Source organism: Polypterus senegalus, chromosome 1 (assembly GCF_016835505.1).
Source record: "Polypterus senegalus isolate Bchr_013 chromosome 1, ASM1683550v1, whole genome shotgun sequence".
Classification (NCBI taxonomy): Eukaryota; Metazoa; Chordata; class Cladistia; order Polypteriformes; family Polypteridae; genus Polypterus; species Polypterus senegalus.
Genome location: NC_053154.1, coordinates 108947973 through 108964763, shown reverse-complemented (window position 1 = coordinate 108964763; position 16791 = coordinate 108947973). Strand labels below are relative to the sequence as shown.

The 16791-nt window shown below is 36.8% G+C and overlaps 1 protein-coding gene across 2 annotated transcripts in view; it reads right to left on the bottom strand.

Annotated features, from left to right (window-relative positions):
* pxylp1 (2-phosphoxylose phosphatase 1) overlaps positions 1 to 16791 on the bottom strand; it is a 77294-nt gene that overhangs the window by 13034 nt on the left and 47469 nt on the right. For both annotated transcript variants that reach the window (XM_039755824.1, XM_039755832.1), the window contains 2 exons: positions 12023 to 12184; positions 6464 to 6590 (listed from right to left, as the gene is read on the bottom strand). In XM_039755824.1, the coding sequence (XP_039611758.1) occupies positions 6464 to 6590; positions 12023 to 12184 (289 nt within the window). The remainder of the gene's footprint in view (positions 1 to 6463; positions 6591 to 12022; positions 12185 to 16791) is intronic.

Below are 16791 nucleotides of genomic sequence, written 5' to 3'. Positions count from 1 at the left end.
TCAAGCTTATAGTCTACAGATTAGCATTTAATACTGTTGTACAAAGCAAAGCTGAGCAGCAAACTCCTCAATGCAATATCTGGCATCACCATTGGTAAATGAATTATGGACTTCCTAATAGATAGACCACAGCATTTATGGATTGAAAGCATCACATCCTCCATGTTGACTTTGAAAACATGCACTCCTTAAGAAAACGTGCTAAGGTTCTCCTGTACTCTTTGTTCATCTACTATATGTGGCCAGACATAGCTTTAACTCCATCATTAAATTATTTGAGGACAACACCATCATATGCCTGATCATAAATAATGATGAAATGAGACAGGGGGTTTACGGGTAAGACGTACCCCACAGGTGAAGATAAATAAATATTGGTTTTATTTTACATGTGTGAATCTGTGTGAGGTCAGGCACAATATAGCACCTTTCTTACACAGTACTTGCATTTATGAGAAGCTGTGGTATTACAGGGGGCTTCACAAAGACAAAATTGAGGAACAGTGTCTTGGACTATACCTTGCAACAAACCATGTATCTTTCCACAACAGCCAGCACTGTAGACGTTTAAGAACCTGTGGCACAGCAGCAACATCCCTAAACAGCACAATATTTGTTCCTCTGTGGTGGATGCCCTCTGTTTACTCTCTTAACAGCAGCCAGTCTTCTAATTTTTTCTCTCTTCCTCTTTGAGCCAATTCATAGCTGTGCATATGTACAGACGAGCTTTTAATGCTGGTAGAACTTCCATGTATTTTTCTTTTTGTGCTCTGACATGCATATTCATTTACTAGCAATTGGAGTGTGCAAATGGCCAGCCTTGTCTGCAGGAAACTAGAACCAGGAAAGGGCAGTTGCTAGGAAAAGGCTAGGGATCCAGGCTTCTTTTGTTCTGCATTTCCCTGTAGAAAAGACTCATCAATGTGCACAATGATGCATTTTCATGTGCATTGCTCTCCTCGATGGTGACATAAATGGGGGAAATAGAATATTACTTTACTGGTGTTCGTTGTGGATTACATTTTGCAGCTGTGCTGTGGGGCAGAAAAAGAAAGCACATAGATATAAGCAGAGAGACCCTTTAGGGCTCGTTCACACTTAGTGCTTCGGCTTCTCCCAGTCTGCTTATAAGACATGATGTGGCTTCTCCTGTTCCATTTCCTTAAGAAACAGCAGCTATGAAACCACCAGGTGCGGTCTTATAAACTGTGGTACAAGCTATGTACCTGACCCTGCTCAGCACTACTTAACTGGCGAGCCACCTATTAGACAGCACTACATGATAAAATTCAGCATACTTCTGATAAAGGTTTGGAAAACGTTGGCACTGTCTTTAAATACTCTGTAGACATCACAAAGACTGCATGGTCAGAGGTTCTGCTCAGTATTAAGAAAGATGCATTATATTTTGTTTATTGTACTATAAAACATTACTAAACCTACATTATCCATTTTATTTTTCCATTTAAGATACAGCTTTTTGTATTTTTCTAGTGTTATTGCTTTTTGGCAAGTGGACAATAAAGAAAATAAATTGAATGCTGTTGGTGTATGTTGAAAGGCCTAATGATAGTTCTCACCTCATTGTGGCTACATCTTTGTGTCAATGATTTCATGAAGCACTCTTCACAGACTAGAGAACTTACTCAGTTGAAGGAGGCACAGAACTAGAAATGCCTTCATTTACTGCAGAAACATTCACTCTCTCAATTTCAACAGTAATACAGCTGCTGCTCTTTTTGTTGTACTATTTATCATAGAAAATACCGTAGTAATGCAAATCTTGTGCCTGCTTGCCATCCTGCAATCATTGCATGACAGGATATGCACACATTCTTAAAGGTACCCCTTGGCAATTTTAACCTGTATATGCATGTTAATGTGTTTGCTACTTTGCTACACCAGCACTGCAAGAGGAACACTGTCTCTGATTCAAGCACAGGCATTCAGATATTTGAGGGGGGTGGTGTGTTAGCTTGATGCGCAAGTTAAAAATATCACATTAACATTAAACAAAAAAAAAAAAAAAGTTTTGCTCACTGGCATATCAGAATTATTATACTTGATTACAGGAGGGATTTTAACAGCTTAGGAGAATTTTAAACACGACTAAGCTGATTTTCAAAATGTCTTCCTCTGGCACTGTAACCATGTTTTGTGATATAGAACCATGGATTTAAGGTATTACTTCAAAATAACATGTTATATTTGAGTGAGAAAGAGAAAAGGTGGCTCAGAAAAAAAAAATTGGAATTAAGAATGCAGTCACCATTGTAATCACATTTTGTTCAGCAGAACAAATGGCTAACATAGTCATGCAAAACAGTAAATGCATGACTTGATTTTGCTTTGATCAAGTGCTAAATGCCAAAAAAAAGTCTTCAGGTTCGAAGCTAGGAACAGGGACAAACACACACACACTGCTGCTGTTTCCTAGTTGAAAATTAAAACTTGGTACAATATGCACTAAGCTATGAACCACTATCAGTCAATTTGAATATTCTGATGTTTAAAATTCATTCATACATATTATTAAAACTACGGTAGTTGCTCACTTAACTATGTAAAATGAAGATATTTGTAATAAATATACATCCTTAAAATTTGTGTTACACGTTTAATGAACTTTTACAAATAATGTTTGCTTTATGTCTTGTTTTTTATTTAATAATACAGAAGGCTGCCTTGTGCTATGTGTTTTCTTATCACACTCAACAGAACTATAAGAAAGAAGGATTTGTTTTTCCTTAAAAATGAAGTTACTATTTACACATTTGTTTCTCTCAAAGCTTTTTTGCATTTACAAGAAGGGTATGCATTTAGAGGTGCTTAACTATCACCTTGCTTAAATATGTTAACATAACTACAAAGAAGTGTCACATCGGACAATCAGTTAGGCCAATCATTTAAACAACTTATACAAGCAGTAATCAGAAACAAAATAACATTCATAGTATTTCAAATAAATTACTATATAACAACCAAATAATTCAGTACTAGTTGGCTTTGCCATGAGTTTTTCCGAATCATGGAAGTGTTCATGATATTCACCAAACTCAGGGAAATGTATTAAAATCAATGCAGGAGGAGGAACTGAACGAGTTGAGTGGATTAAAATGGCACAATTGTCTTTACATTGTCCCTGGGGGCTAAGGAAAAATCTGCCAACTATGCTAGATCAATTATTGCGGGCAAATGCATAATTGGAGCTGTGAAGCAACACTGCAAACCACTGTGCCTCAAACAACAAAAGACATGTACAAAACAAATGCCACAGGCAAAATACAACTATGGCCACAATCTAGCAAAAAGTAAATAAAATATAGATCGTCATGCGCACAGAGTTCCACTCTTGGGTTACACATTGGCCGTGCCACAAAGTGACTGCATAGAACTGGCTGGTTCCACTGTTTAAAGTTGTAGCTTTAAACACAGTGGAACAAGTCATTTTTTTGCTCCCATGTATCTGTGCAGATGCTTTGCACATTCTTCTTCTATAAAGAAGAAAGAAATGTCTTGTAAATAACTAGTAAATAGCAGCATGTCCTTCATTTTCTGATGAAGGGAGGGGAGGGATCCTTTAAGGCTTGTTTTGGGACTCACAGCTGCACAAGTAGCTAATTTGCATAGATAATTAGATACATAATATCCTCATTATAGTCAGCTAATGTGCACCTCAGAATAACCATACTTGAAGTTTTTTGTTCATGTTTTTTTTAAGACATGCAGGATGGAAATCAAGCAGGGTTTCTAAGCTTTTGTGAATTTTGGGACTCGTTTTTACCTTTCAAGTTCAATGATGTCCCGCATACACCAACAGAAGTCTAAAAGTGGGTTTGGGATGTTGAATTGACTGCAAGACAAACAGTGAGGTTTCCTCATGGTAAAATGAGTGAGGTTGGAAAAGGGAAAAATAGAGCGAAGCACTGCCAAAAGCTTCAGTGAACGGGAGACAGTGGATGATTTCAGCATTTATTAATTTCTCTTGTGCTTGCGACCCAGTGACGACCACATCAGCAATAAGCCAATTTTCTGATGTCGCTGTAAAATGTAACTGTGCATCAAGCACAGCATATAGCACATTGCCGTCCAATATTGTACATGATATCTGATGTTTATGACCAGAAAACTGACATACCTTTGCTATTTGTTTTGCTTTAAAATTAGTCTCTTCATTGCTCTTAATAGCTTTTGATAAAATGTTTTATAATTAAATCATTTATTGGGTCATGAGATGTTAAAGTTAATGTTTGACTTTATGTGACCCCACTATATGAGTCATTATTGACTAATCTGCCTGCAATCAAAGTCTGCATATTCCTGTGCTAACTGGTCCGCACAACAAGTAATTAAATAAACTGTATTTCTAGCGAAAATACATCCCAAACTAAACCTGTCAAGTGTGTATAACATTGCTCCAAATAATGCTCCTGTAATCTCAAATAAAAATGACATTGAATATTCTTGCAGGAGATGTATTCAGTTATTCAGTATGGCATATTTCCCTTTTTAAAAGATTATATCATTAAAATAAGATAATGCACAAGAAAGAAATATTTGAGTTTGCATGTTAAACTAGCATCTGATCATTTAAAAAATGCAAATACTAATCTGTTTTTGTTTCAACTCTATCACAAAAAAGAATACCAAAGAAACTAATTTAAATACAATGGTTAGCCTGTTAAAAGGTCACAATGCTAATTTGAACGAGAAACATTTGTGCCTTTTGACAACAGAAATTAGAAGACCATGAATTATTACATGAGAGCAAGCATTCTGCACCATCAACATTCTAATGTAACTACATTACAAAAATAACATTGAAAAACAAGAAAAAGAGAGGAAAAAATGAAAATCAACTTATTGTACAAAATAATGTGAGAATCACAATGTTTTAGCTGTTAAGCAGCTGATGAAAGGTTAGTCAGTCAGTCTGTCACTTTGTATCCTGCTTATTGCGGAACAGGGTCGTACATTCATAAGACACGCATGTTAAGTTCATTGACAACTCTAGTTTTGTCTCATACAAGTGGGTGTGAATCGATAGGACGCCTGGTACAGGGCTGACTCCTGCTATGTACACAATGTTAACAGGATTTGCCCTACAAACTTGATGATGGCTGTTTCCACAGATGTCCAACACTGAGTTTTGTTTTGTGTTCCCTAGCAGTACCTATCAATATGGAATAACTCTTCAAGCTGAATACTGCAGTGAAATTATATTATATATAGAATTTTATATATTTAGATTGCACCACTAAAATGCTTTATAATTAACAAGTTTTTAATATATTTTTGTGGCATTCAAAAGACATAAAACTGGTCATTAAGAGTCCTAATGTGTGCCAAGAAAGTATTTTCCCAAACCATGATACCACCAACTTATACGGTTGACAAAATCCAGGATACATGTACAAATTCATGTTGCTTATACCAAATCCTTATGCTGGTATCTGTTGCAGCAGAAATCATGATTTGTGAGACCAGATGACATTTTTCCACACTTCAACGATTCAATTTTGGTGATCACATGTACGCGTAGCCTTATATTCCTGTATTTAGCTGACAACAGTGGAACCAGCATAGTTTTCAGCAGCTAAAGCTCATCTGCCTCAATATCTGATGAACTGTGATACCCTTCTTCACACCTTTTGTAAAAAGTTGTTTTAATTGTTTGAAGTCTTTCACTTAGTTTGGCCATTTTCCTCTAACCCCTCTGGAAAATAAGGTATTTGTGCCCAAAAACCTGCAGCACTGGATTGGTGTTTTTCACACCATTCTCTGTAAACTCTAGACGTTGTAGTGTGTGAATGTTCCAGGAGGGCTGCCATTTCTGGAATGCTGGAACCACAGTGTTTGTCAACATACCACGGTGCAAGTCACTTAAATCACATGTGTAGCTCATCTAATAAGTTAAACAACAATGAAATGTCTGCAGTATATATTGCATTTCAGCCACATGATTGGTCATTTTAAAAGAGTATCTCATTTGTACTAAGTGGGTGTAAAAGGTGTTACTTCAGTGTAAGTTCACAGCTGTTTTTGATTCACTTTAAGTATATCAATATTAATATCTTGTTATATATCCCTTCTTACATTCACTTAAGTTTAAAATACTATTTATCAAGTTCTTGTTTTATAAACTTACTATCCTGGTCAAGTTCCTACCGCAGAACATAAGACAACTGCACGGCCCACAAAAACATACACTGTGACAAGTTATACATGAACATCAAGCCACAAATATGCTTTTCACCAGAAAGAGGAAAGAAACAAAAACTGTACAGTCCCAAACATATATATATATTGGTAGCACTGAGGTAGTGCTGGCACATGAATAATAAACTGAATGGTTTCCTTAATTTGCAAAATAAAATAGCATATATAAAAGAATGAAATTAACAGCCTACTATGTCTTATCTTAATATGTATACAGCTATTGTGAATATAATTTACATCTCACCTGCTTGGAATCAATGAACAATCAATAGCTGGCCTGTTTGTTTTAGGGATAGAATAAAGTGGATATCTGTCTCCATGTCTGATAACCACTTGCACTGATAACAATTTAAAATCTGGAGGGCTGTGACCTGAAAAAGAAAAAAAAAAACACACATTTTAAAGTGGTACATTGTTTGATGTTTCTGTCATGCTATAGGTCACATATAAAGTTGAATTAGTAAGTAAAGCATATCTTATCTGTAATAATCCCCAAAACATTTAGATTGTATAAAACAAAAAAAACCCACACAATGCTTGTGTGTGTTTATGTGCATGTGAGTTATATAGTAAGGCTGACCGAAAAGCAACAGAGCCACACAGAGAGGGAGGAAATTACATAAGACTGATCTATGTAGAAAGCAGAAATAAATAAATGTTGCTGTTCCATAAGGTCTACGTGTTACTTGTGTAAAATGGAGCTGGGTGTGGTGTGGTAGCACTGGTAGCATTACTGATACTCAACAGCTGCTCGGTTTCACCTTCTTATCCATGATTTCTTTTCTCATGTGGCACTAGCAATACCCACTTACAAGACTCAATTCATCTGTAAACTGTAGATGGACTTTCCCAGTGTCACGCCTTTCCCTCCATTCATTTCTTATGGATATCTAAATTGTGCACTTCTGAGGAGATTGGTTCAATAGCCCTAAATCTACAGACATTTCAAAATATGGCACAACTCCTTTCGTAATTTTTCATTTTTAATCCAGAATTAAAACTGGGCTAGTATTTTTATTCAAACTACTTCTGTCAAAAGCACAACACCACAATGATTTCTTCAGTTAATAAACGAATATTCACATAATTCATGTAGACATCGGAATACATCTTGATATAAAATATGACAATGGATTTCACTTTTGAAATATTTTAATCCCAGGTTGGGTTTACTATGAGATTAGGATTTAGTTCATTCAGTACATATGCTATTTGCAACTTTTTTTAACTAGTCATTTTCATTTTTCTATTTCCATTGGTTCCTTCTATATCCCCTGTATTTTTTTAAAGCGTATCTGCTTTCCACAGTAAACTCACATAATTTGACATGGACCAGCTACATTTTCTTAATATATATATATGGCAGGCAGAATGCTTTTTTCAACTCCTGCAGGGCTACACCAGGAAGATCAAACTGAAATTCACACATACAAAGCTGATGGACCTGCATCCTTTTCATATGAACATGCCAAAGCTGGCCCAGCAACAGGGAGGAGATTGGATGTAGAACAAAAGGACAAAACAGACCTAATTTGCCATGTATTATCTTGGGACAATGTAAGGGATGATCTTTTTTTGACCACAACTTTTATATAGCTTTTTATGTTTTATGGAAACTTGGAGAGCTTAAACTTCCAGGTTTGCAATGGCACTAGAGGAATTTCGTATCACACACACCAACAGGAGCACCAAAGAAAGGTAAAGGGCTTAGTGTTTTTTGTGAACAACAAATGTTAAAATACATCTGGTTAGTAGTTTTAATGTGCGGTTTTGAAAAAGTATCTAGTTTGTCAATAAATATCTACACAATTATCATTCAAAAGCAAAAGTGTCAACTTCTGGAAAAACAACATTAGTGTTTAACAAGCTGAGATAACACTTGAGGGTGGTTAAAGGACTAGAACAGCTTAAGGCTGTAAGTACAATAAAACTATATGGACAAAAAAAATGTATTTTAATCATGTCATGCATAAAAGAAATAAGACAATAAACGTAAATGTAAAAGAGACATACAGTACCTCCCTTGGGCACATGTGGCAACAACCTGGTAAATTTCAAATTCAGATATGAGCCTGATATTAAACAACTGGCAATTGTCAAAACATTGAGGAATAGGTTCTCAAGACCACCTGTAAGTTACAGACTGAGATATGGTTTTTGCGGTGTAGAGCAAGGGCATTGAGGAATGTATTCAATGAATCGGATTTTTGAAATGAAGATTATATTAGATATTCATATTAGATATTGGAATGAAGATGGCACCAACTGGTGTGGCTGGCCATCAGCTTGTCTCGTTAATTTATGTTTCTATTTCGTTTTTTTTGTGTTAGTTTATCCCAGTAACTACTCTCCTATGACTGTGTTTCTATGTCTTTTCTTGTATGCTGTCATCTCAATTTTCTTATTCTTCTTATTTTCTTCTTATTCTGATGGGACATTATTTGAACCTTCACCCTTGTTTTATTCATCTCTTGACTTCTTTACCTGGACACCAGTATTCACCCATATGACTGAGCTGATTGCCTCTCGGAGATGTAGACGCTCAAAATGCCGACATGGAAAGCAAGCCGGCTTTGCTGTTAACCAACACCGGCTCCATTTCTCATCACCAGGCTTAGATTGTCTATGCCTGACAGTTCTTTGACCCATCCTCTCCTGTACAGGACACTGTCCCTGGTCCTTCGGAGCTGGATACTGGATTTAACTTATCCATCTCAAGGCAGAATCACTCTTTCTATGTATGTTCTAGGGGAGTAAACACTGCTAACATTCGCATGCTCACCCAAGCCCATCCAGCAGCAAGCTTTTCTACGTCTATCAAGGTTGCTCTCCAGAATGTGAGATCAGCGTCTAATAAATCTGTTATCCTGCAAGATATGACATTAAATTATATGTGGATAATGAACACTCTTCTTTCTCCTGTAAAAAGAGTGGGTTACTCAGTACAAGAAGAGCATCTGAAAAAAGGTATAAGATGAAGAACAAGGCCAGCTGGAAGTAGATTAACTACATAGTGGAATGGGATTTAGACAAGGACAAGGATAGTGGGTGAAATCTGGCTTTTAACACTTAGGGCCTCCTCTAAATCCATTATCTTGTATGTGGTGATAAGGACGATCTGAATTCTCTCCTGCCTTCTTCCTTACTTACATACATTAACACCATTTTTGATCCCTTTGCTCTCATTCCCAAATTATTATTCTTGGGTATTAATTTGAGAGCTGGAGATGGCCTCCAAAGGCAAGGATGTTTAGCATGTTAATTAATCTAAGAGTGCCATCTAATTTATTGGGGTCCTTCAGTATCCATTAATCCTACATAGATCCAGTCCCTAAAAACTGCTACCCTAGAGTTCAGAAGAACAACAGTCTAACTGGTTTGCACATCACACATTATAAAGACCTTTCTGATACTCATCCTGAAACAACTGCATCCCGAGGTTACAAACCACCTTGATTCTCCTCAGTCTACAATTTAGAAATAGATAACATTTTGATCTGCAAACTAAGACTTCATCTATCTGTGAAAAGACAGTCAAGAACATGTTCTTTGATTTCTCCTGTGCCTAACACTAGCCTCATCAGCTGAGGAATAAGGCAACGCAGGCAGGTGCTTCTAGCACCTCGTACCACGGGCAATCTAAAAAGGGAGAAATACAGTCTGTGAGGTTCCAGGGATATGTTTTGGAGATGGTGGCCTGTAATAAAGGATCACACCAAAAACTGTCATGGTCTCCCTTTCCCTTCACACTCTATAACAATTAAGTTCAACTCCCATCTGCCATTTACAGAAGTTCTCAATGGCCATGGGAAAGTGTCTTTCATTACAGGCTGCATTGAAAATTGATGAGTGAGGACAAAGAAATGTGGTGAATGACTTTGTCATGCTGTTTAGACAGAACCATCTGAAAGTGTATCAAGTAAACTGTATCATGTCATTATGTTCAGGAATATGTGATGCTTGAACATAAAAGCAACATGAATGCATTTGTATGTCTGCATTTTGCTTCACCACATCAAACCATTCATCAAACATCTAAGCAGGCACATCGATCCCGAAGGATCCTCAAAGTGGCTTTCTGTCACATTTAGATAGTAAACAGAGACTCTGATGTCACGTTCCGACTTTCATCATACTGCGCCCCCCGACTTTTTGCTGATACTGCATCTCACGAATGCATTGCTTTAGTTTCTGAGGACATGCTCAGAGGACATGTCAAATGAACGCTGGGAACGCGTGGCAGCCATGATGCGTATGCATTCTGAACGTGAAGTATAAACGAGACCTAAGAAGTATGAAGTAGACGTTAATGTAAACAAATAATATAAGTGACAAAAAAATTTTAATCACCACTCCAAAGATATGAAACAAATAATTTTCCTAATTTTTCTTGATTTTATTTTATGTTACAGTGGGAATCCAGTTTCTCCTCTGTTGTTTGACATTCCCTTCTAATAGCATGAAAGCACTTTTGATAAGTATGTAATGGTATGTTCATTACAAAGAAAAGGGAAAAAAACAAAAAAACACCACACACCATGTTACAGCCATCATGAAATTGTTATACCACCGACCCCAAAAGAAGCAGCCAATTATTCTTAATGGTTAAGCGGCAACAGCATGTGCTTGCTTTACACACTTCAAGTGTGAATGTTGGCCATTTTCTGATCTGTAATTTGTTTCACTAGACAACAGATGACCCTTAACTATCATGTAATCATACAGATGAACAAATTAATCACAGTACAAAGCTATTATTTGTTTAGAACCATTCACCACCTAAAACACTCTCTTCCCTATCATTTTGGAAGGCGCTCACTTGCAGTTGAGACATTAAATTTTTTTCCAGAGGAAATCGGTAAAAAAACCAAAGCCAACCAAGAATTTACAAACAAACACTTTTTTGCACATTCAAGGAAAAGTTTGTATATATTGACCAATTCATAAAATAAATATAATCCCAAACAAACTTTCTGCAACTCTTACGACTTCTATACAAGGTGCAGATCAGTTATGGGTGTGCAGCTCCAATACACAGATCAAATGGAATGCTAGGTTACTAACCTTCTTTTGTATTTTTTTATACCGTCTAGGAATAATATTTAGTCATGTTATTTTCCAGATGCAGCCTTTTACTAACTACATACTGTATACTAAAGTCATTTTTAACCTCCTTAGCTTTAGACCTGAGTGTCACTTGGGCTGTAAAAACGGTGCTGAAAGCATTAGTCGCGAGTGTCACTCAGACAACAGTAGAGACATGTCTTGCCTAAAAACCAAGGTTTACTTGGGTTGCAACAGTGCCAACAGCCTTAGTGCAGAGCGTTACTCGGGCAAGAGTATAGGCGTGTCTTGCATAAGCGTCAGGTCCAAGCATTACTCAGGCAATCGTGTAGACACTACTTCTCCTAGCTTCATAATAGTGTCTTGTTAGAAACCCCTCTCATCAGCAGTTATAACAAAGTGAATCTGTCTTCAGGAAGTGAAACTGAAATTGATTCTGGGATTCCAAAAGTGACACTCGCATCAATTGCACATGTACAGTGTGCTGTTCATATTATTATTATCATTCATCATCAGTATCATTATTATATAATTCTGACTTTGTACCTTTAGTGTTATGCATATTTTACAGTAAAAGATGAGATTTAATAAAAATGTAATTTTTCAAACCAAAAAATCCAACCCTTTTTACGTGTTTTTTTGAGAAAAAAAAATGTAACCTTAAGGAAGCTAAACAATGTGTATTAGCAGTTCTCATCAACATGGCTACATTACCAGTAATAAATGTATATGTACTTACCCTCCACACCATGTTCTGTCTTATTGGGGATGTTGCAGTATGCGTAAGCTTCATAAATTGGATTGATTCCTGGTGGCTCCGTGTACAGGATGGGGATTATCCGTTTTCTTGACTTGGAACTCTGTCTCTCATCTTTAAGTGGTGTTGATGGGATCAAGTGTACTAAAAAGTAAATGCAGAATTAAACCTTTAGTGGAAACAAGAAATTGAGAAAACAAAAAGTGCATCAAGCAAACTGCTTACATTTAAAAGACAAAATGTTGGTGCAGGTCACTTTTATTGGTACAATATATAAAGTCAGAATGCAAGGTTAAACATTTGAAGAAAAAAACATAACAATATAAAATGAATTAGGAAACTCGCATTACAAAACATTAAATACAAAAGCCATGCGTCCTTTTATGCAATGTGTGAAACCACTATATTCAGTTTCAAGGTTGGAAGAAGTAGCCTATTGTGAAAACACTAGGCACAAATCAGAAACCAATTTTAGAAGGAGCAACAAACATCGTAAGCATCAGCAAAACATGATTGCCTGCCAAGAGTGTTGCTTAGAATTACACTTGGAATAAAACAGCTAAGACAACTGGCAGACAGAAGTACTAAAGTGCCTTTAAACAGCGACAAAAACTCAGCTCTGCATATTATGGATCAATTTAAAAAGCAGATGATTGCTGAATTTTCAGAACTAAAAAAATGTGTCCAACTTGTATACTAAAATTTCTGGGAAGTGTTTTCAGATAAAGTTTCACTATAAAAGGCAATTCCCAGAAATAAAGTAGAGAAAGTACTCTCATTTCAGTGTTCCAGTATAAAGCATTAAGGACAGTGCTATAATACTTTCAGTACCAGAGACATAAGTGGAGAAATTAAGCAGTCAATGTTAATTTTATAGAGAGCATTTTAAGGAGGACTGCCACAAATTGCCTTAGACAACAGTAATCTATTGTAGTATTTGTGAATGCTTCAGAAACAAGAATTAAGTGCATACCGGTACCAAAATAATTTGTTCAGTTACATAATACCACTACCTGGAAATAACTATAGTGAAAACAAGAAATAAATATTTAAAAAGTCTCTCTTACAAGATTGGAAATGTTGAACATATCATGAGTATGTTTCAAAGAATGTCATTTTGCTTATGATGTGCTGAATTTCAAAAATGAGAATCTTAAAATGATCTTCAGGCAAGCAAGCAAGCAGATGTGTTCATTTATTTGAATTCACTTGTTTGAGAACTAAACTTCATAAGGCATGTATAATATAAATAAGTCATTAAGCTAAGATATCTTACCAACAATAATAAAAAGTTAGTACTTAGTAACTGTTAAATTTTTATACTGAAATAATTTGTTAAAAGCTCAGGTAAAAAGCTTACTCCAGATTCACATGCTAGCTAGTAAAAACTGTAATAAACATACATTTGTATGAAGTCTTTGTGTTAAACTTTCACACATATTCAGAGCCTCTCAGTCACAGTGCAAAAGCATTTCAGTGACGCTGTCGGAGATTCAGCCCACAAAGAATGTTTTAGGTGACCAAATAACAATTTAACAGGCAAACTCCACCTGAAGCTTAACAATACTGCTAAAACCATGCAGGAAATGACGCAATAGATGTTAAGCATTTGAAAGTCCTGTGCACTATGCCACAAATGTTAACTATGTTAACCAACTTTGGGCCAACTAAAAATCACCTGGGGCCTCATGTATAACGGCGTGCGCAGAACTCACACTATAACATGGCGTAAGCACAAAAACCGAAATGTGTTTACGCACAGAAAAATCCAGATGCAGGAATCTGTGCGTACTCCAACTTCCATGTTCTTCTGCTACATAAATCCCGATCAGCATGAAAACTAACGCTCGTGCACGCGCTTTATGTAACGCCCCAACTCCTCCCAGAATTACGCCTCTTTGAATATGCAAATCAATATAAATCGCCCTTAAGCTCAGCCTTCTGTGAAAAGACAATGGGAAAAACACGGGAGAAAATATAACAATTTCAGCGAATACGAAGTGGAGGCAAAGGAAAAACATACTATTTGTTCAAATAAACTGGAATAATCAACAAAAGGAAGTTGATCGAGTGACATAGCGTGTTGGAGAAACTTGAAAGCTGACGTTCAAAAAATCAAACAGTGCCGGAAATAAAAAAGAAGTTGTCAGATATCAAAGTCGCCGTGAAAAGGCGAGTTGTAGCCCACTCTCTGAGTGTCATATGAAAGCTTATTAGGGTACAGAGAAAAAAGGCACACAGTGGGGAAAAAGCACGAAATGTCAACTTTAATCTCGACATTTCCACTTTAATCACGTAGTTTATTTTGTCATTAAAGTAGAACATCATAAACTTCATCTTAAAATCATTTAATTAACCAGTTTCTCAAATCACATCGTAATTAAAGTAGCACGTTAAATGCTTTGTTTTGTATTTGATCTTCTATGTGCTCTCTGTGAGCACGAACGCAAGGTCCACAGGGAAGGCTTTGAAACGTTTTGCAGTGGCTGAGACAGCGTGTCCTTGATACTGTATACCGATAATTCTCTTTCCGATCAGCAGCTGCTGTGATTCACACTCAGATACAGTGATAATAAATACTCCGAGTGCTGCAGTGAGAGGAATATGGAAAAAGATGATCCGCTGTGGCAACTCCTAACGGGAGGAGCTGAAAGAAGAAGAAGAAGGCGCAGTGACTAGCTACAATGTGAGCTACCACAGCTATGCTGATGACACACAACTGTACTTATCAGCAGCACCTGATGACACCGACTCTCTCGAATCAATAACACAATGTCTTACTGGTATTTCTGAATGGATGAATAGTAATTTTCTCAAGTTAAATAAAGAAAACTGAAATTGTATTGATTGGCAAAACGGATTCAGTGAGGTTATCAGAAATAAACTTGACGTATTAGGATTAGAAGTTAAGACGGAAGTAAAAAACTTAGGGGTAACCGTTGACTGTAACCTGAATTTTAAATCACATATTCATCAGACCACTAGGACAGCATTTTTTCACCTAAGAAACATAAGTAAAGTTAGACCTCTTATATCATTGAAAGATGCCGAGAAATTAATTCACGCTTTTGTTTTTAGTCGATTAGATTACTGTAACGCACTGCTCTCAGGACTACCCAAAAAAGACAAATCATTTGCAACGGGTGCAGAATGCAGCTGCTAGAATCCTAACTAGGAAAAGAAAATCCGAACACATTTCTCCTGTTTTGATGTCGCTACACTGGTTACCTGTGTCTTTCAGAATTGACTTTAAAATTCTGCTTATAGTTTACAAAGCCTTAAATAATCTCGCTCCATCTTATATATCGGAATGTCTGACACCCTATATTCCAAATCGTAACCTTAGATCTTCAAATGAGTGTCTCCTTAGAATTCCAAAAGCTAAACTTAAAAGAAGTAGTGAGGCGGCCTTCTGCTGTTATGCACCTAAAATCTGGAATAGCCTGCCAATAGGAATTCGCTGGGCTGATACAGTGGAGCACTTTAAAACACCGCTGAAAACACATTACTTTAACATGGCCTTTTTATAACTTCACTTTAACTTAATCCTGATACTCTATATGTTCAGTTCATCATAATAACTATTCATGGTGGCTCTAAAATCCGTACTGACCCCTACTCTCTCTTCTGTTTCTTTTTCCGGTTTCTCTGTGGTGGCGGCCTGCGCCACCACCAACCTACTCAAAGCACCATGATGCCCCAGCATTGATGGACTAAAAGCCAGAAGTCCACGTGATCATCATCATCATCATCAACAACAAATCCTTCCTTGAAAACCATAAATACAAAGAGGACTGTTTCATTTATGTTAGGTAGATTGCCCAGAGGGGACTGGGCGGTCTCATGGCCTGGAATCCCTGCAGATTTTATTTTTTTCTCCGGCCGTCTGGAGTTTTTTTTTTGTTTTTTCTGTCCCCCCTGGCCATTGGACCTTACTCTTATTCTATGTTAATTAATGTTGACTTATTTTATTTTCTTACTGTGTCTCTTATTTTTCTATTCTTCATTATGTAAAGCACTTTGAGCTACATTTTTTGTATGAAAATGTGCTATATAAATAAATGTTGTTGTTGTGACAGTAACAACGCTAAAGCAGTTATGGTATTAGGAATACTATGGCTGTTCCCTGGACCATTATATTGTTACAAGTTAATTACAATCAGATGCGTTACACTAATAAACAATATGCGGTTATTTTCAGTGTATTTATAAAGCCGCGTCAGGAAAATAAGGAGTAACCGCACAGGAACAGGAGCACTGCTTTGACGCTGGGTGCCGCCAGTCTGCAAAACCGAGCGGAGAACTTGCGTACGACAAGGCATGAGGTACCGTGGAAAAGTGCGTGGCTTTACGCCAAGTGTAGATTTTATACATCGTGATTTGAACGTGGAAAAGTTCTTATGCAACATTTCTGTGCGTACGCACCGTTTATACATGAGGCCCCTGGAAATTAAATTATGAGTATTTCCTTTTCAAATTAACATAGGCAGTTTGACTACACAAAATCAATACAAACTCTTAAAACACTGTCTTTTCTCTGAAGTTGCTATAGTACTAACTTCGGCCTAGTTCCCTTCACGGCTTTTCAGTGCTACATTTCTAAAAACCTAACATCAAATGATTCTATCTGGTCCTGCTTTATCCATTGGATGGATGGATGCAAGCAGCATCAAGGCAAGAATCACTCAGGCCGCCACAACAACACAACATTGCTGTGGCCTGGTTCTGTTTTAAAGGTGCAAATGAGCAAA